This window comes from Pectinophora gossypiella, chromosome 2 (genome assembly GCF_024362695.1).
Source record: "Pectinophora gossypiella chromosome 2, ilPecGoss1.1, whole genome shotgun sequence".
NCBI lineage: Eukaryota > Metazoa > Arthropoda > Insecta > Lepidoptera > Gelechiidae > Pectinophora > Pectinophora gossypiella.
The window spans coordinates 1,619,889-1,642,166 of NC_065405.1; the positions used below are offsets into that span (position 1 = coordinate 1,619,889).

General features: G+C 38.1%; 1 protein-coding gene across 5 annotated transcripts in view; it reads right to left on the reverse strand.

Moving 5' to 3' along the window:
• Positions 1–242: 242 nt before the first annotated feature.
• Positions 243–22,278, reverse strand: part of LOC126373762 (uncharacterized MFS-type transporter C09D4.1) — a 104,460-nt gene continuing 82,424 nt past the window's right edge. For all 5 annotated transcript variants that reach the window (XM_050020063.1, XM_050020047.1, XM_050020055.1 and 2 more), the window contains 6 exons: positions 19,927–20,151; positions 8,736–8,877; positions 7,548–7,747; positions 6,537–6,751; positions 5,545–5,650; positions 243–4,985 (listed from right to left, as the gene is read on the reverse strand). In XM_050020063.1, the coding sequence (XP_049876020.1) occupies positions 4,824–4,985; positions 5,545–5,650; positions 6,537–6,751; positions 7,548–7,747; positions 8,736–8,877; positions 19,927–20,151 (1,050 nt within the window). In that variant the 3' untranslated portion in view covers positions 243–4,823. The remainder of the gene's footprint in view (positions 4,986–5,544; positions 5,651–6,536; positions 6,752–7,547; positions 7,748–8,735; positions 8,878–19,926; positions 20,152–22,278) is intronic.

Here is a 22,278-nt window from a genome sequence, read left to right on the forward strand (position 1 = left end):
AAATTTTATAATAAATGGGCTGATTAAAATTTGAAATGTAGTGATTATGATTAGCCAAGGACCAAGTGTTTGAATAAGCCAATACAAAAAGTAAGTTTTAATAAGTAAGTACCGTGTGAGAGCCTTCAGCGCTCCCCATTTGACCGGCCAAGTAGTTAATGCCATCTACAATAATAAGTCACGTCAAAAAAAAATCAAAATTTGAAATAATAAGTAGGTATGCAAATGCTTAAAATAAAACATTTTTTATTTCCATCAACAAGTTTTATTAAACAACATTAGCACATCAATGATTAGGTAGAGGACCTATTTACGACAAGTAATACTAACTAATGCTAACTTACAACTGAAATAATTTATAACTGTGTGTAGCTATATTTTATTATAGCAGCATAATAAAATATACTTAGGTTCAACTCGTATTTCTTTTAATAAAATTAATGTTAAATAAATAATGACGAAGAAATAAACAGATAAAATAAATAAATTCTACCTCATTACCATTACCTATAAAGTTTGAAAGTAAAGGAATTCCAATCCTTATTAAAAGAGATTTTTATAGTAATCAAATCAATAATAAATAATATTTTATTTTTGAATTAAACACTGATATAAATACGTAACACTAAACGAGACACGTAGCATGTCGCTACGACAAGTGAAATAATTTAACACGTCGCGCGCGACTCGTGTATTTTTTGAAACAGCTCTAGTATCACTAGCCGTAGCATGCTGCACGTATACAGTGTGATACGTGTAGATACATTACAGTTATCATATGCGCACGATAAGCGTGTTTACAATTACTTTTATTTATTAAAATGTATTATATTTATACCTATACGGTGTACTTTATTAAAATATTATTGTCCATCACGTTGGTACGGCAAAATAGTATATTTTTCTACTAATAGTCACCATTTTTTGATTGTATACTTTTATTTTGTAAGCAGACATATGGCTTTTTATGGTCGTTTGCATGTAAAAGGGTCGTATATACTCATAAGTCATAATTATTCTGCACCCGCGGCACGGGTTTGCTATCGCGCGCGGCACGAAGTATATCGCAGACTTTAACAACTGTACTGTTGTGTATACTAGTTAGAATTCTCGATATGATCCGTGTTGCGCGCGATTTTAAACTAGTACCGCGATCGCTGATTTATGATAACGTACTTTAATCGTGTAGGTTTTCTGTGGGTAATCCTTAAGTGTTAATTATTGTTTAATGATGATCCCTTTTGATGCAAATGTTTACAATTGGGTATTTATATAAAAAAATAACATAAGTATAATTAAAAAATAAATAATTAAAAAATTCCACGTGGAAGTCACAGATCATATTATAGTTATTTATATTATTCAATGGTTAACCAACAAGAAATCAAAGAAGAAAGTTTTATAATATAGCTTTTAATACTCTATAGTTGGCTTTTTATAGTTTTAAATAAGTAAAACTATACTTATTAGGTATTTACAATTACCGAAAGACTTAAATAATAAAATACTGGTTTGCTCACAATAGTTGCCATACAAAATATATTTCACTACAGACATTTTAGTTTAAAACCTTGAAGAGTTACATTCTAGGCCTAAGCTTTAGCTATCCGATCACAAGCCTTGCTAGTGTTCAAACGAGAAAATAACAAAAATACAATAAGTATACACTACAATTATATACTAAAAATAATAATATAAACTCAATCATAGGTAAATACTTAGAAGTTTAACCTGCCCACGTAACATGCTACCGATTTATTACACGCGATCCGATAATTGAGTTCAACTACAGTCTACAACCTAATGAGTCAAACGCGGTATATAAACCAATCGTACCAGCTCAATTATTGTATAGCGCGAGATATGCGGACATCGTGTTTCGGGGGCAAGATAACTACCTACTTTTCAAAAGATTCGATAACTAACAAACTGTATAGTTGTAATTATACTTGTATTTTTTATAGATAAAAGCTTTATTCGAACAAACAAGCTAAATAGAACTAAATTATTTACCTAATTACAGCCAGCCATTATAATAAAATTTATTATAAAGTTTATATTAAAATGACATCGAACACTAATACAATAATTCTGCAAATTATCAGCAACAACAATTGTAATAAGTATTATTATTATGCATAGTATAATACTTAGGTAGGCAATATTAAAAAGCTGCTTATTGGGTATAAAATGCTATTTTAGGTGGTTACATTACTTGCATTTATATTTGCAGCGTGACACACGCTATCTATAGAAACGCGACAAATACCGCGGATTTCGACTAATTAGATACTGTCGATGTACATAAACGTTGAACGATTATTGGTTGAAGCCCTTTCTCACGTCTACGTAAATAAGAATACAAAGCTAGTTTTTAGATTTCAATATGGACACCGAACTGTGGTTTGGCATGATTTGAATTTATTTCGTGTAAATTATCTATACATAATCCGTTCTGTTTGAACTAGAAAGCTATTCTGTCCTCTAATGAAGTAGTAATTGGCTGTTATGGGATTATACGGATGTGGTCAAAGCCCTAGCGTAAATAGTTCTAAGTTTCCTTTGAAAAAATCTTAAATTAGCGCACTGATTGTACGTAACACGAAGTCAACAGCATTTTAAAACAATCAGTAGGGACCTAAAAATACCTCTAATACTTAGAACTAAGTTGTTAACTACTTAGGTTTATGTTGTCAATAAAATGTATATCGGAAATAGGTACATTGTAAAATTTAAAATGTGGAATTACATAGAATGCCTTTTAGGCTAAATTGCTTACCAAAACATTAGAGATTGCAACTACTCCGACATTAGGAGTGATATTATAAGCATATAGGAAATATATTATGCAATATTATCAAACTTTAGGCATATAATAATTATCTATTCAAAATACAATAATATGAACAAAAATATTTACTATAATATTTATTATAATACGTATTTCACTATTTATTATTCTCTAATCACATAAAATGATCCTATTGATCGGTTTTGTCCTATAGGTACACTTTGGCAAAATGCTTCCTACCCTAGAGTACATGCAGTCACAATTATTGTCTCGTTACATCATAGCTCTGGTGACTACTCTACAAGTATATACTACGCTCAGTGACGTCATCAGGGTAGGGTATTTAAGATTTGAATGAAAAAAAAAGATTATTTTGATTTTTCAAAATTTATCTTCATCACTGTTCTTCATTAAACTTTATACTGATACTCCAGAAAGAAATGACCGCTTTGTAATTTGTCATGATAAGGTTTTTCTTAAATTAAGAAACCATTTTTGCTACCTTATACATTTGATTTTGTACAGTCCTCGTACACTTCAGGAAATCCAGTACAGTATAGACAAGTCATTTACGTTTTTACACAATTATCAGTTCTTACCCCAATTCTCGTGACACAGCACATGAAAATCGCGCGCGACGCGATAAATGAATCGACACTATTAGTTTTTTGCTCGCGCGCGATTTGCGGGTATGACGCTGCAGTGCAAGTCTACCACCTGCCCAAATCACACGTCCTAACTTCGTCCACTGGATACAATTACGGGCATGAGTCCATGAATGTTTTTATCATCAGCGGGGTCTGGGTGGGTTACGCTGTCAAGCGCGACGCGTAGATAAATGTCATACCTACGTCTGTAATGGGTCGAAGTCCGCGATAACCAACGCACCGCGCGCGATATCGTAACTGTGCAGACCCCGTAAAAACAGAATACATAAACACAGGACAGGATAGGTAGTAGGAAGAGGTGCTAAGAGATGACAGGAGCTGGCGATGGGGTTCGACGTCTTTTTTGGAACAACTTCTTAAAGAAGCTAATCTCGGCAAGGCCGACATCGCCAGAAGGACTTTTTAAGGAGGATCCTTGGCGCACAGGTGGTGGAACGTATTCTCTGCAACAGTAAAGTAATTTTAGCAATTTAATTGAGGAAGGTACTTAACAGGTAGCATAGCCACTTTATGTTGTCTCTCATTAGGCCCAAATTTGGGTACACCCATGAAAAATGAGGACCCTTCTAAATTGAGTTGACAATTGTACTGTATTCATGTGTTATGTCTGATTGTTGAAATTTTAGTTCTGTGCAATAAAGTATATTTGATTTGATTTGATTTGATTTTATAATGCTTATTTATTTTTAAATATTTCCCAAGATTATTTGTTAATAGTCTTTCGTCAGCTATAAACGATGGTAAGACAGGAACAGGATGTAGGAGTAATAAGGACTAGATTCCGATTGTCACATCACACGAGATATGAGTATATATAAATTCACGCAAATCACCCTAATTTAATCCCTAACAAGGACACGTTCTATAAAACCTACATTTTTCACTTTACCTTTTATTCCAACGTCAAATGGCTCACTATTTCTAAGAAACATTAGAGGCTTTATAAGCCAGATAATCTCTAATAAAATTTGGCTTTAATGAGAGATTTTGCAATAGGATTATCGCGAGCGCTGTACCGCGCTTTGGGCGGCGACCGACATGCAGTTCATGACAGATATAGACAGCTTTAATACCGTCTTGAAGATACAGTGCCGTTATTGTTATTTTAATTTTTATATCCTGATTATTTAAATTATGTTATGGTACCTGTAGGTTAAGTAGTTTTCATACGGCATACATATATGTCGCCTCGCCTATTGGTCTGGTTTTACTCGAAATGTGTTTTTTTGTAGATAACCGTCATTATTGCTTATGTATGGAAGGGCGTGTCTCGTAGCCCAGCTACCCACAGATGCGGTTGTGTTCGTGCTTAGACTATACCTATTTGAGTTACTGAAGGCAAAGCCTTACTAAACGCAGAGAATTTACCCCTTCTTATGAGCCTCTTGTCGACGCAAGTCAGACTTGATTATAGCAGTGATGACGGTTCCGAAAGCCAGGATGCCACAGAGGCAAAGATTTGACCAGCGGTCACCGACATTGTCCAACATCCATCCGTATAACAGCGTCAGTACGATGCCGAAGACCTGGGGAGGAAAATAAATGTGTATGAAAGAATTTACTGAAGATACAGGAAATTTTGTTTTTTTATTCGATGCTAGGGAAAAGGTCGCCCATTGATCTCACAACCCTCACGAGAAATGAAGAAGGAAAAAGATTCCGTAGTCATCCTCTATCGTTTCTTACTCTTCTAACTGGATGTATTCGCTAAACATATCGAAACGCGCGGTATGTATCGCACCCGCTCGATAGCGGAACTTATACAGCATCAGTCAATTAGAAACATTATTTTACGCTTGGTGCAATAGACTTATTGTACTCATTAAGTCAAATAAAATCAAACCATTTATTCATAAAATTAATACGTCATACAGACGCGTTAGATAGACGATAAAATAGTCTTGAAAATAATGTCAATTAAATACGTATTGAAACTAATAATAATTTAGTAAAAAGTAAAATTTAATTTTGTCAAATCAGATTTATAAATTCATCATACTTAGATATAGAACGATTGTTCAACGGGCCACAGTTTTGGCTCTTTGATGCCGTGCTCGGAGCGAATAAGTATATTGAATTATTTACCTGGACAGCAGCATTCAGTATTCCGGAGGTAGTGCCTTCTGGTTCAGGATATGTCACTTCGGACGCGAACTCGAAGCCCACAGGTAAATAGCCGGTCATGAAGAACCTGAAAGTCAAAAATTACAATTTGTCACTGAAGTGAAGCAGGCACCACCTAATATTTTGTAAAACTAGATGCCGCAACAAACATTCCGTACAAGCTTCGTAACATTTGGCTACGCTGAGCACACATGTTTTGGGCTGGGATCTAGTTCAAAACAATTATTTTGTACCTATTTTTAGTGTTGTAATCCCAACCTGTTTTGTGAGCCAAATAAATAAAATAAAAAATAAAATCTATATCGCAAACATAAGCTTCTGCCATTACATTGTATTTTTGAATAATTATAATACAGCCGAGTAATGGGAAAATGGGTGGGTAATTAACACGTTAAATCTTGTCAGCGTCATCAATATTTTTTTGGGGTTAAAGTCCCTCATTGAGGTCAAACACGAACTGACGATAAATTAAAAAGAGAAACACAAAACAATATTCGTTATGTACGCATATTGGTGCCGAGGTTTTTCTTGCAGCTTCTTTTCCCCGGCTATACAGGTTGTGAGAAGCTGCGGTAGTTTTAGGCGGATGAGACGTTCGTTATGTAAATTATCTCGGTTATTCTATCAGGACGTCCACCACCACCTTATGATCATTGTAATGAACATCCTTCTATGCTTTTTGTAATTGTTTTGTGAAAAAGTTAAGTGATGTTATTGTCTTGTCTTTGTGTGTGGCGTCCTTTTATAATAAACAATTTCTATTCTATTCTTTAAAAATTACGATTCAAAGTGTATTGTATGTTGTTTTTTTTTTAATTAAAACAGAGTTACAATATTATTTTACATGATGATGACTCATTTTAGACTACAAAGTGTTAGGAGGCATCGCTCTTCATGTTACCTACTGAATAAAGATATTTTTGAATTTGAATTTGGTGCCCTGTGTAACTCACCCAAGTAGGATACTGCTAAGATAGACGACACCAATGATGCCGCAATCCAGGGTGAAGGTAAAGATGACCATGCCGATCACAGCGGCAGCGTACACCGCGAGAGTCGTCTCCTTGAACCTGTGGGTCTTGTCCAGCACCAGCCCGCAGAGCACCGAGCCTGCCATGCCTGCTACCACGATCACCAGGCCTATACGACCCGCATCTTGATTAGCACCCTGGAATATTAAGGTGGATATTACTTATTAGGCACTTGGCTAATCAGGGGCCTTTGGCAGTTCAATAATAACCATGACACTAGGGTTGATGAAGTAGGTAATCCACCTCATAACTCACACGGAAGAAGAAGACTTGAGGCAAGATGATTGGACCTTTAATAAGACACGACGAATTTATTAAAAACATCATTCAAGGGAATATAGTAGGAATGAAAGAAGGGGAAGACCAAGAAGAGTTTACATGGAAAAAAATAATGAGAAGGCGAACGTCGTGTCTTATAAAGAAGTCAAAGAAACACACCCTTTGACAACATGGCTTAGACTCTTGTCTATCAAAGGCCAATTCTTTGACTTCTTTATAAGACACGACGTTCGCCTTCTCTTTAGTTTGTTCCATGTAAACTCTTCTCGGTCATCTCCGATCATCTGATCTCCTCGATAGTGCCAATGGCTCGCAACAGGATGGGAGCATTCTCTATTTTAATATACTTAGTATGGGTAGTTCACATAAGAGACGAATAGCGGAATTAAATTTGCACTTTTCTAAAAAAATATGAAAGTTTTTTTTTGAAGAAATCGGAATATCTACTAGATAGTAAACGATATCAAGTGAAGGGAAGTATTTTTTTTTTAATTATTTTAGAAGATATAGTTAGTCATTTGAAATAGATTAAATAATTGACTAGGTTTTACCTTATTAGAAAACATAGGGTTTAAAAGGGTACAAAAAGTACTAAAATAGTTCTGGTACGGAATTTGCCTAAAAATTGCCTAAACTAAAAGGTGTCTTCCCTACCGGATAATAAGTGAGGATGACTTGGTTGAGCATGGTGGAGATGGCGTAGAACACGCCGACGTTCAACCCGTACGAGATCAGCAGGAGAACGTAGTTGCGGTTGGTAAGCAGCGACTTCAGTGACTTCAAGAAGTCCGAGTCAAGGCTCGCGCCGTAGTGGGCCGCCGCTGACGGTGGGCTCGGGGGCTCCGCTTTGAAGACTGGAATGAAACAAAAAACACATACATAACACGACGCTCATTTCTCGTTGAGGTAAGCAGAGACCACAGATTTTCACTTACTACGACACACCACTTTTTTTCTCTGTCATCACTTTTTTTTCACACAACTTTTTTTTTAGCTGATCAGCTCGACGGAGCCGTAACATATCTGAGTAAGTACTTATAGGCACTATTTTTTTGAAGATTTGCCGTAAATTGCATTAACTACTTCGCCGGACAGATGCGAGCGTTGAGGGCTCTCACCCGGTACAAAATTTCAGACAACATGCCTGAGGGTGCCCAGTTGGATGGGAACCTCGGCTCAGGGAATAGTCAGTGCGGATTATATTTGAAAGAATTATTCAACCCATGAATGAGGCCGCTGAATGAAGGAAATTGTCGACCACAGGATCGGTGTCGGGTTCCTAAATTGCTTGTGTCGCGAGCGGATTGACCGCCTCTATATGGCTAGAGTATTCGGGTCGTCAGGATCGTATATTTTCTTTCGATAAGTACTAAAGACCATCATTGATTGGTACTTCTTCTTCTACCATAGGCCTCCGTGGTCCAATGACATTACAGGCTGATCATCTGATTGTCCGAAAGTAAGATAATCCGTGCTTCTGATATAAGTGAGTAATCATTACATGAGCCATGTCAGGAGACTTTGGCGGTTCAATAATAACCCTGACACCAGGGTTGATGAGGTTGGTATTCCACCTCACAACCCACACGATAAGAAGAAGAAGAAGTAATTATAAAAAATCTTGTATGCAATAAAGTAACATTTCCAATTTAAATTGAGATCGCAAATAAAGTAGATTCTCAAAGTCTGACTTACTTACTACTTACTGATGTGACTACTTAGTCGTTACATGAGTCATGTCGTGGGCCTTTGGCGGCTCAATAGTAATCCTAACACAAGAGTTAATGAGGTTGGTAATCCTCCTCACAACCCAAACGGGAGAAGATATTGACTGGTACTTACACAGGAGAATCAAGACGAAGAGCACGCTGGTGAACCCGGCGACCAAGTAGAACATGAGCTGGAAGTCGGCGCCGATCTCCTCGATGGTGCCGCTGGCTCGCACCAGGATGGGAGGCAGGACGAACCCAAGCGCCACGCCCAGCTGAAACGTGAAACATGATTTATTGTTGATGGTCTTTGAAATGAAATTATTAAAAATCATGCGGTTTGAGCACCGAAGTAGAGGGTAGTATACTAATAGAGGTCATTTAATAGTAAAGTATCATTAGCACACCCTGGACAACGACCCGATTACTCTAGCCATAGAGGCGACCAATCAGCTCGCGACACCAAACACTTCAGAAACCCCGATACCGACCGCGTCGCTGTAGTCAACGCTTTCCCTCATTCAGCGCTTATCGCTATCGACCCACTAGGGTCGATTAATTCTTTCAAATATTCTTCCTCTAAGATGACGCCCTGAGCCGAGGTTCGCGCCCAACTGGGCACCCTCAGGCCTGTTGTCTTTAAATTTGTATCGGTTGGGAGTCCTTAGCGCTCCCCATTCGTCCGGCCAAGTAGTTAATGCCATCTGCGGCAAATCTACAATAAGTCACGTCAAAAAACAACACTCGTGACACTTTTACACAGACACCACACATTGACTTTATCGTACACGCGCATCTATTTGTGTGAAGTCTGACGCCTGCATGGTTTAGTTAGTTAGTTTCTTTATTTTAATCGGCTAGAAACAGTGAATAACATGTAAAGATAAATACAAGCATTACTTAGTACCTAATTATTATTCTGTTCACTCGGTTACCTCACAGTTTGCCCTGGGTTTATCTTAGTAATGAAAGTAAACACTGTGACGGCATATCGCCTATCTCTAACTGAGCAGCTAAGGTGACCACGAAGGGAATAAGTGGATAATTGTTGCTATTGAAGTAGAAATATAAAGATAAGAGTTGGTAGAAGTAACATAAAGCGAAGTTTGTTGGTAGGCCTGGCAGAGTAAGACTTAGAATAGCGTACATTAACAAAACAGGAGATGTTCTTCTTCTTCTATCGTCTGGGTTGTGAGTTGGAGTACCAAGCTCATCAACCCTGGTGTCAGGGTTACTATTGAGCCCCAAAGGCCCCTGGCATGGCTCATGTGTAACGACTACTTACTTACATCAGTAAGTAGAAACCGGGACTAACGGCTTAACGTACCTTCCGAAGCACGGATCATCTTACTTTTGGACAATCAGGTGTCCTTACCAACTAAGGGCCACAAAGTGATTTTTATGATATGTCCCCTCCGGGAATCGAACCCGGGACCTCCGGATCGTGAGCACAACGCTCAACCACTGGACCACGGAGGTCGTTATCAGAGATGTCCTTCGAAATGATTTAGTACGATCTACTCTTAACCGGCGTGCGTGAATGAAACAGTTGATGAATGTGGAGGAAGCAAGAGAAGTGTATCAGGATCGAAGCATTTTTTCGCTTTGAGCTTCTATTTTTGCAAGATTTTACTACGGATTTCCCCTTGTTGCCAGTTCGGCACCTAATCGCGCACTGAGGTAAAGTACTGTCAACGTCGCTATATTAACAGTAACTTTGCGTGCTACTTTTTGAGTGCTGATCTTGTATTAAATCTATGGTCGTACTCTTTAACATGCTTAGACACGTCTCTACGTAATTCCTAGCGATATCATTGTCATTTTCATAACGCAAATTTAAATTTTCCCACTCACAAATCGGCCGTGGGATATAAATGGCGACATAAATCTTTATAACGACCTGAGTCGTTTACACGGGGTAGGGTTAAATGGTTTAGCAAATGATTAATAGATCAGGCATCTACACATGTAAAAATGTTAAATGTGACAACAGGACAGAAAGAGACGTAGACGTAAGTACTGTTGACGACAGGTCGACATGGCAATCGGGGCATGAGGTGAGCCGCGGAGGCGGGGTCGCCCCGCACACCCGCACAGTCCCCGCGGCGTCTTAGTCTTAATGTCGCACGAGTCCGTATCGACCGCGTTTATCGATTATAATCTCGCTCACATAATTTATTACTATTGTGTTTTAAAAATGGCTTGGGTTTTTTCAAAATTTTTAATTTTGCTTAATTTTTATTATAAAAGTCGGAGATACCAGTGACGAAGATTCTTTAAGTTTTTGTAGCGATACGTTAGATGATTCAGATGAATAAATATTAACTTAAATGAAAACGTGGTATTATTTTATTCACATTTTGTTACATACATAATAAAAATATATCGATATTGAAAACGTCACGTCACTAGAGAATTGCGATGTCGACCTGTCGTCTACATTAATTCGCAAAGAGAAAATTCAAAATGGTTTTTTTTTTTGATAGGTGGTGTAATGGTTAACACGCTCGTCTCGGCTTGACAACAGCTGCGGGTGCAAGTCCCGTCCGAGTCGATTTTATTTCGATTTAAATTTTCTGTTTGTGAGTTTCCTTAAGCCCGGGTAAGAGAAGAGTGTCAGGATCGAAGCAAATGGAATTCTATAGTCTCTGCTTACCCCGATGGGAAATAGGCTTGAGTTTATGTATGCTTTCACAACTGTCAAAATCATACGCCACATCACCACCTACTTGTAATGATGAAATGAGTAAAGTACCCATTTATTACGTGACTGCAGTTTATGGCTGCCACGTCGCAGATCAGATTGTCAAGTGGATTAACTTCCAACCTAAGTATTATAATAAAAGAGATATGCCTTAAGAAAATTCCTTTTATTTTTTCTACAAATCCTAACCTCCATAATTTGTTATACTTACAAAACAAAATATAAATTATTGCACAAAACATTCATCATCATCATCAACCAAGTCCCCACTGTTGGGACACGGGCCTTCCCTATGGATGGATTGGGAGATCGGGCCTTAAACCAGCACGCGGGCTCAGTGCGTATTGATGGTTATTAACGACTGCTAATGCTGCCGGGACCAACGGCTTAACGTGCCTTCCGAAGCACGGAGGAGCTCGAGATGAAAACTTTTTTTTTGTGGTCACCCATCCTGTGACCGGCCTTTGCGAAAGTTGCTTAACTTCAACAATCGCAGACCGAGCGCGTTTACCGCTGCGCCACCGAGCTCCTCAACAAAACAAAACATTAACATACAATAAATACAGTAAATAGTACAATTGGGCGGTCTTGTTGCTCTAAATCAATTTCTTCCAGGCAACTACTTCCATTTAATAAATTTGTCTGTCAGTGAAATTTGACATTAATTTGTTTACACTCCACACTCAGCTTTGAGACTGCCCTCAAGATCATGTCAATATGACAGTTCTTATATAAAAACAGGGACTTGAGCATGATCTTGGGGGCAGTCTCAGCTGAGATTAATTTATTACCACCTGCATAGTCTTAATGTGTGCAAATGTCAAATTGAAATATTACTCAATATTACTTTTTAAATGATTTGTTTCAATTCGTTTAGACCCTCAGAGTAACTATTATCTATTCTGTGCCTTAGGACACAAAGTTCTCACGGGCTAGGAAGGGTTAGTGCTGTTTTATAAGTAGGCACTATCTTGAAGTCCACTCCAGCGGAGATAGAGGGCCAGAGGGCGTTTTTATAATGATATTAACACTAATAATAATAGAAGTGCAGACATGAATTACATACTTATTTACCCAGAAAGGCTGCGAAGGTGTGATAAGGATTCCGCTGCGGTAAGCTGGCCTTCTACTGGTATTAGCTGGGCCCTATTTGCAATGATGAGAAACGGAATACACTTTCATATCAAATAAAAGGAGACTTCAAGTGGTTTTCTGGGATATTAAAAAGGCCACAAATCAATGTCAAATAGCAATATTGCTTTCTTAGATGAATCGCTTCGATGTGGCCGTTTTGATCCCTCTGAGTACTTGTGCGTTTACCACTTCATTAGAGATCTTCTGCTTCTTCTTGTCAAAGGTTGGAGAACATCAGGGCTATTGTTATTCTGGAGACTGCAGCTTTAGAAACCGTGGTGCTGCAGCCGAACCAATCTCGCAAGTTTTTAAGCCAGGACCACACTATCATGGCAAGATGAATCCCGCTTAGGGACGGTACTGAAAAGTATCGGCGTCCGAAGGACGTAACATATCCCGACGACCCGATTACTCTAGCCGTAGAGGCGGCCAATCAGCTCGCGACACCAAACACTCCAGGTCCCCGATACCGACCCCGCCGGCGCCGGCGTGGTAGACGATTTCCCTCTTCTTCTTCTTTGCGAGTCGATGGCGATCGAAGCTAAATTTTTGCTGACCAATTTCCCTCAATCAGTGCTTACGGCTATCGACCCTCTAGGGTCGATTAATTCTTTCAAATATTTTTCCTCTCAGACGACGCCCTGAGCCGAGGTTCGCGCCCAACTGGGCACCCTCAGGCCTGTTGTCTTAAACGTTGTACCGGGTGAGAGCCTTCAGCGCTCCCCATTTGTCCGGCTAAGTGGTTAATGCCATCTGCAGCAAATCTACATAAATCACGTCACGTCAAAAATAAAATAAAAAATGGCAAGATGAACTCAGTACCCGCGCTTCACCGAGCTCTCTGTTAGAACAACTTGATTGGCGAGCCGTATCGCTGTCTATTCTGGCCGAGTCAACTGTGTTAGTGAAAAAAATAGTAAATCATTGTTGCATGGACCGGACCGGACCGGTACCGACCGGGGATCGTACAGGCGCTCCCCGATTGAGAGTCAAATCGATGACACAGAGGACATAGTGACTGTAAATACCTACATAGCGTCAGGTGAAATAAAAAATATATTTGCTGTATTTGGATATTGCAAGAATAACGTATGAAATGGAATAGCAACGCGTGCCGCTTCCGTTTCGTTTTCAGTTCAGTATTTTTTTCGCATGATATACTGTTGCATATGGCGTACATTTGACCCGGATAAAGTTGAAACGCTGGCAGCTTTCATAATACATATTACGTATAATATTATGATGAAAATTCACTTTTTTATAGAAGATAGATATTTACACTAAAAAAGATTTTATAGATTTTTTCAGCTTTCTTTGCGATTGCCTATTAAACTTTCGAGTCCTATTTATTTCGAAAAGTTGTGTACTTCAAAGGACATTAACGTAACATGAAAAATCAAACCGTAAGTCTCATTAAATGTCAAATATGATAGTGCGATAGGGTTCTAAAGTGGGTAAGTACATGATATTGCTGATGATCATACAGCATGGTATAACAAGACGAAGTATGCTCAATTCCATGAAAAGTCGCCATTGATAGCCGTTTTATGACGTAAGTATTTCATGAGTGTTACCAATAAATTGGTATCTCGAACATTCCAACGACTTAAATTTTATTATTGGAAATTAGGCGAATTACTGAGTAATGTAGGTACTTAATTACAGTCACTTGACACATATATATAAAAATCACTAAAACTATAAGTAAATCTTTTACTAAAAGTTCAAAATTGCCCTGCAAAGTAAATTAGAAACGTAGGTAAGTCGTGGGTATTTTTTTTTTCAAAATGGCAGCGGAGGGTGAGATGACGTCAGCGCGGCTAACCTTAACATGTTAGTTGTCACTTTTGAGCATACCTTGTTTTGTTATACCATGGTATACAGGATACCTTTTCAACCCCCAGATTCCGCGGATGCATAGATACCAACATAACAATATCGGGCTCAGAAATAAATTACGGATCTCCCAATTTATTCACAACTCGTTCGATTCGCCGAAGGGTCTGGTCTTTCTTGATTTTGCGGCTTTACCGCTTTTTACCCACGACGGAACGGAGCAGGTATATGCGTTTAGGGTGAGAGATGTTTGTGTGTGCGTTTGTGCAAAGTAATGTTAACACTTATATTCTAAACTAATGATCCGATTTTGATGAGGTTTTCAATAACGGGTTTGTGTTTGATGTGTTCATGTTATTAGACAGGTGTCATGTCTGTAACTCACTAGGGGGCGCCACAATATTAGTGTTTAGAATCAATATTATTGGAAACGCCTCTTCAATTTATAATAGCAATTTATTTGCAATAGTTTTTATTAGTTAATTGTTTTTGACAGGCTTTTTTTTTCGGTTCTATTGATTACACGTAATTACGTCGAACACGGTGCTGTTTCATTGCTACCTAAATCCCTTAAAAATCAGTAAAAAGTCATATCAGAGAAGATCATAAACAATAAATTGTAGTTAAATTAATACGAAGTGATTGGCGAAGATTAAAGAAAAATCAAGATCGACTATAAGTGACACATGGATTGTGTGGTCAAGCGAATCAAATTCATCCAATTAATCCTCATTTAATTCATAAAGTTGAACCCATCACTCAATAATCAGGTAGTATTAAGTAAAGCAAAGTGTTGTTGATTACGGTTAGTATAATTTTAATTACATTTATTTCCTAAGACGGAACGGAGCAGGTATATGCGTTTAGGGTGAGAAATGTTTGTGTGTGCGTTTGTGCAAAGTAATGTTACCACCTATCTTTTAAACTAATGATCCGATTTTGAGGCGGTTTTCAATAACGGGATTGTGTTTGATGAGTTCATGTTCTTAGACAGGTGTCATGGCTGTAACCCACTAGGGGGTGCCACAATATTAGTGCAAAACAATGTTGCAATATAATCAAAACGAAATGTCCGATTACAATTCTGTTTTCGGCAATGTGTACGTGGTAGCTTAATGCATGTTCTCAAATAATAAAAAATATGTCTTTAACTCACTAGAGGGCGCTACAATATTAGTGAAAAATAGTATTACAATAATAATATTAAAACGAATTGTCCAATTTCAATGCGGTTTTCAGCAATGGGTTCGTAGTTGATTGGTGCATGGTCTAAGATAAGTCTTATGATATTAACTCACTAGGGGGGGCTGCTATATTAGTGTGAAACGTTTATATTGCAATATTATTAAAATTAAAACGTATTGTCTGATTTTAATGCGGATTTCAGGAATGAGTTTGTGGGTGATTGGTGCATGTTCTAAGATGAGTGTTATAGAAGTAACTTTAAACAGAAAGCAACTGTATAATATTTAATAAGGAACTTAATATTATGTGGTAGGATGAATCACAGTTACTGTTTTGCGAGATCTTACCTACACATTATAGATTATAATTAGTATATGCTCTCTAAAAAGTCTGAAATAAAATTAAGCAAAATTAAAAATTTTGAAAAAACCCACGACGGTAAAAATCTCATCGAAAAAGAATAAAATAACTCAAAACCCCCGACTTAACCCAATTATTATGTAACGAAATATTATAATACACTTAAAAATACTTTCTAAAAAAGATTTGATATCTCGAGAAATCAGTAATAGATATAATTTTACCATAATACATAACCGAGGAATATCCGTCGGGGGCTGCCATTAACCCAGCTAAAGTTTTTCTAGTGACGTGAATACAATTATTGAAGTATTGTAGATGTTTAACGACGACATAAAACTCACTTATGAGTATGATTAAATTTTTGTTGAAATTTCATATAGAAAAGGCAGCCCCCGACGGATATTCCTCGGTTATGTATTATGGTAAAATTATATCTATTACTGATTTCTCGAGATATCAAATCTTTTTTAGAAAGTATTTTTAAGTGTATTATAATATTTCGTTACATAATAATTGGGTTAAGTCGGGGGTTTTGGGTTATTTTATTCTTTTTCGATGAGATTTTTACCGTCGTGGGTTTTTTCAAAATTTTTAATTTTGCTTAATTTTATGCTGAGCCGATTCCAGAAATCAATCCTTCAACTTAAAATAGCCTTTATGAGTTGGAATCCATGTTTGGATAATTGATATCGCGAGATTTCCAGGATTTGTGCCCGGTTAATGGAAATATGCTCGTCCCTATTACATGGGACTTAAATATAGCTGGCGAGGAGTGGGTGTGTACGGTCACGAGCATTAATATGTATACACTTTGGTACCATGTCACATTGACTTTTTTGACAAATTGAACTGTAAGTCTCACTAAATGTCAAATATGTTAGTGCGACAGAGTCCTAAAGTGGGTACATTATATTGCTCATGACTGTACATTATACAACCCTGTACCCGACATATGCCATGTGTGTCCATTAAACTTGTTTATGCGATTTTCCATTTGTTACTTAAGCTCAAAAAAGAAAGCAAAAAAGTAAAAAAAAAAGTAAAAGTGTAGTAGTAAGTAAGTAGTAGGTAGTTAGTTTAAGGGTGGTATTAATAAACTAATCTCAGCTGAGACTGCCCTCAAGATCATGCTAAAGTCCCTGTTTTTATATGAGAACTAGCGCATTGACATGATCTTGAGGGCAGTCTCGAAGCTGAGATTAGTTTATTAATACCGCCCTAAAAGTAGCATGGAGAATGCTACACCGACAAGAGCGTGGCTCTTAAATTATGATCATGACTTAACCTCAACGTAAGATTGTATTATTAATTACAATAGTCAAGTTTTTTTATTAAATTTGTCAGTTTAAGTTTCAAATACGCATTGTTCCGTTAGAGCAGTAGTAAAACTGTTCTAAAAATACGAAACTATTTTGAATTTGCCAAAAAATAAATTTAAAGCTCATTTGTAGCTTACTTTATGTATAAAAGCTTATTATAAGATGAATTATTACCTAAATGATGAAAATGCCTGGTATTAAATGTGTTCCTCAAGTTATTAAATAACTTGTAATGCAAGTATCATCATCACCAGCCCATTAACGTCCCCACTGCTGGGGCACGGGCCTTCCCTATGGATGGATAGACGGGCCTTAAACCACCACGCGGGCCCAGTGCGGATTGGTTGTTATTAACGACTCCTAATGCAGCCGGGACCAACGGCTTAACGTGCCTTCCGAAGCACGGAGGAGCTCGAGATGAAAACTTTTTTTTTTGTGGTCACCCATCCTATGACCGGCCTTTGCGAAAGTTACTTAACTTCAACAATCGCAGACCGAGCGCGTAAATGTAAGTATACCTACATTTATTTAAAAGATGTGTTGCTGTTACAGTTTCTTGTCATTTCTTCTCCTTAGCCATAACACCTTGCGAAATGACGTAGGTTCGAAAATGTTAAATTGACCTTCAACAAGTTTATCTATGATAATTACGTTGAATACATGATTCTGAGTTTTGATTTCTAAACAAATAAATAAACAATTGGTGCTCAATAAAAATAGAAATACGAAAGCAGTATATAAAGCGAAGGTTGGTGGTAGGGCAGGCAGAGGAAGACCTAGAAGGCTGAATTGACCAAATTGGAGATGTCCTTAGAAAAGTTTCAGTACGATCTACTCTGAACCGGCGTGCGTGTATGAAACGATTGATGAATGTGGAGGAAGCAAGGGAAGTGTGTCAGGATCGAAGCAAATGGAATTCCATAGTCTCTGCTTACTCCGGTGGGAAATAGGCGTGAGTTTATGTATGTATGTATGTGATATCTATAATGATATAGGTGCGATGTTATGTTTTTGTTGTATGTAAGTAATATAATATATTAATAGCAGTTATCTCCAATTCGCAGCTGGTACACAACTCGAAAGCGGGCGAGTAATAAAGCATAGTGTTAACTATAGGATCACAGGATCTATAATAGTCGGAAGCGTTTATCCAATTTGTACGAGGTTGAGGGGTCTGGCTGTGATTGTGATCACGGCACTGATTGAGGAAAATGTATGTATACAATATAAGCTCGTATTCGAGGACATAACACGCTTATATCTCTATCAGCCCACTACATCTTCACACACACACACACTTTGTGATCCCTAGTTTAATTAGGACATTACAGCCTGATCACCTGATTGTCCGAAAGTAAGATGATCCGTGCTTTTGATGTAAGTGAGTAATCGTTACATGAGCCATGTCAGGAGACTTCGGCGGTTCAATAATAACCCTGACACCAGGGTTGATGAGGTTGGTATTCCACCTCACAACCCACACGATAAGAAGAAGAAGAAGTAATTATAAAAAAGCTTGTATGCAATAAAGTAACATTTCCAATTTAAATTGAGATCGCAAATAAAGTAGATTCTAAAAAGTCTAGTGGTAAAACTAAAAATTTAATGAGATCTCGTTAGCGCTAGGCAACAACACTTTTATCACGACCTCGTTATTTGATATGAAAATATCGCAAACTTAGTACAGATCTTTCATTTCATTAGACTCGGAATTGGGAAAATTTCCTTTGAGCAATTAATGAGTAGGAAGCCTGCGAAGATTCGTGGCCGTTTATTTAATTAGCATTGATGTCTTCTGAATATCTCTCGTAGACTGGACACTCCTTACAAAATAATCATTCTTACAGTGTGCCGCCTAACGCGTAACTACGAGTGAGACGGACAGTCTGTGCGCGCTCCCTTGCTCTTTAACAGATTACGACCATTTAGAGTAAAGTGAGACCCAGCGGGGGTGAGGTAAATCTAGCTCGGCATCGACACAAATTGCGGAGTGGAGAGTGTCCAGTCAGGTCCATTCTATACGTAGAATATAATTATCATTCCATTCCGTACTAATATGGTAAAAAATAACCCTTATTTTATGCTGTCATGGTGTCATGGTACTGTCCATCTTAGTTATCTAGCGTCGTAGTAAGTAGCGATTTGTGGTTCTGCATTTTTTTATGATCCTGGGGGGTTAAAATGGCCACATCGAAGCAATTCATCTAAGAAAGCAATGTTGCTATTTGACATTGGTTTGCATTGCGCACTTACTTTTATATGCGCAAATGTCAAATTGCAATATTGCTTTCTTAGATGAATTGCTGCGATGTGGCTATTTCAACCCCCCAGTTTTCAATTACCTACGTCTACAAAAACACCGAGATTTAGTCTATAAACTATCTTACATTTCCGATTAACTTTCATTTCAGTTCATTAAAAATCTCATTTATCGTTGATTAGTTTCCAAGAATATCGGGAAGCCATTAAGCTGGCAAGTTTGTGGTGATTTGAAAACCCATTCCCGACCTCGCGGTGAGTTGTTTATTCCCTAACCGAAGATGCAAGCATTTAATGGTACTGATTCCTGTACACACCATCTAATTTTATTTTAAGTTATACCTGTCATTTTCTTATCCGCTGAAAAAGAAAGGGACGGGTAATCGACAGGCATATAATTTATGCACACGTCAAATTAGGCAGAAATTTTAAAAAACCGTTTCTATATTTTATATTGACCAATAACCCGACAGAATTAAGTTAACAGCACACGTCAAACGGGTTGCATATGGGCGAGATCTTACCTGGTTACCAAAAACACCGACGCTGCAAGCCGAAGACACCTGATCAGCTCCGAACCAGACGGCAGCCAGTCTCGGCGGCACGTTCAGGATGAACACTTGGGATATGGCCACGATTGTCTGGCCCATGAAGCCCAGCCAGAACATGTCCTGGGGCACGGAGAATACCTTCAGCCAGGCGCCCAGGCACGTCCCGAAAGAGCCGATGACTGTCGTCACTCGAAGACCCTGGCGGCAAAGAGGAGTTCTTGAGTTGTGTATTTAATTGCATTGGCGGGTTAGAGTTCTCGACGCTTGCAATTAGTCTGGTCAAGCAACCAGCGCAATCTGAGGGAAATGTACGATACATACATACATAAATGCACGCCTATTTTCCACCGGGGTAAGCGGAGACTATGGAATTCCATTTGCTTCGAACCTGACATATTTCTCTTGCTTCCTCCACATTTATCAATCGTTTCATACACCCACGCCGGTTTAGAATAGATCGTACTAAATCTTTACATAATGGGACATGTAAGTACGATAATTCTCTTTCCAATGCAATGCTCTTTCATTCCAATTCCATCTAAAATAACTGACCGGTAATAGTATACAGTGATCTCAATCGGTTTTAAATCCCAGGATTTGGCAGGGGGCTTCGCGTTTCGGTTTGGACGCGAGTGGAATCGAGAATACTGAAGCGGTAAGGACTTAGGTACTCCTTTTGTGAGGTCATAGAAGTGTTTAAACTTGTGTATAGAGTTGTAGTATTCAGAGTATTTTAATACTAAAAAACCTTTAGGAAACAACCGATATGAAAGATTTTTTTTACTGAAAACGTACTTAGATTACGTTCTTTGAAGTCGCAGGTTCGAATCCAGCACATGCCTAAACCAATGATGTTTGGATCGTAAATTATTATGTGAAAGTGAAGGAAATCATCGTGCGGAAACCCACATTCCATATGTACATACATACATACATAAACTCACGCCCGTTATCCCTAATGGGGTGGGCAGAGCCACAAGTAATCAAAGAAAACTTGCAGCCACTGTTGATACGATGTAACTGTTGATTCCATATGTAACTTAACCTATATGGCTGGTTTTCTCTTCGCGGGTTGGAAGGTCAGACAGGCAGTCGCTTCTGTAAAAACCAGACCTGTCAAATTTTCAGGTTAAGTAAGCGGACCCTGTGAAAAACGAATAATGCTAGGGAGATGATGATGTTTTATCATTAATACATAGTATAAAACAAAGTCACTTTTTCTGTCCCTATATCCATATGTACGCAAAAATATTTAAAACTACGCAACGGATTTTGATGCAGTTTTTTAAATAGATAAAGTGATTCAAGAGGAAGGTTTATATGTATAATATTGTTATTTTTGAGGTTTTTAATGTGATGTCGTAAATAATTTCAGTTTTTCCTCAGCATTGCACACGAGGGAAGCCGGGGCGGATCGCTAGTAAAATCATAAAATTGTGAACGTCAAAATCAAAATCAAGAAATATACTTCCGTACAAAGTGCTTAAGGGGCAAACAATAATGATTCTTCCCTTTTAGCAATCAGAGAAATTGAATAGACGGCATGATTTGACTTATGAAGCTTTACAAAATCTCGATCGCACAATATTTTCCTCTGCGAGACTGTATCAATCAAAGGTACCTAATGGGGCGACGTGAATAGCCGCAATCATTTCATTGACGATCAAATATATTTCGGCAAAAAGCTCAAGGAAATACAAATAAATATCTAGCAGATTTTGGTACTGTAAAAACCAGCCAACCAACCATTTAGGTTTTTACGCAGTAGTGTAAAAACCTAAACATGATCCCAACAAAAACATTTTCATGTAAAATTTGCCAAGACGAGATCATATCGATCTCAACCTCCGTGGTCCAGTGGTTGAGCGTTTGGCTCACGATCCGGAGGTCCTGGGTTCGATTCCCGGTGGGGACATAGCACAAAAATTACTTTGTGGTCCCTAGTTTGGTTAGAAGTAAGATGATCCGTGCTTCGGAAGGCACGTTAAGCCGTTGGTCCCGGTTACTACTTACTGATGTAAGTAAATAGTCGTTACACGAGTCATGTCAGAGGCCTTTGGCGGCTCAATAGTAACCCTGACACCAGGGTTTATGCGGTTGGTACTCCACCTCACAATCCACACGATAGAAAAAGAAGATCGATCACAATGTTTAAAAGTTATCAGATCTTATGTAGAGCCAAGCTTCTAACTCTACACGGGCTAACTATATACAAACCCAATGTTTACAAACTCTACACGTTAGGCAAAATATGGGGCTTGTCCGTTTCGTTCCTACAAGAACTGTCATAACAGAATGGCAATGAACAGTCAATAAAGTTGCCCA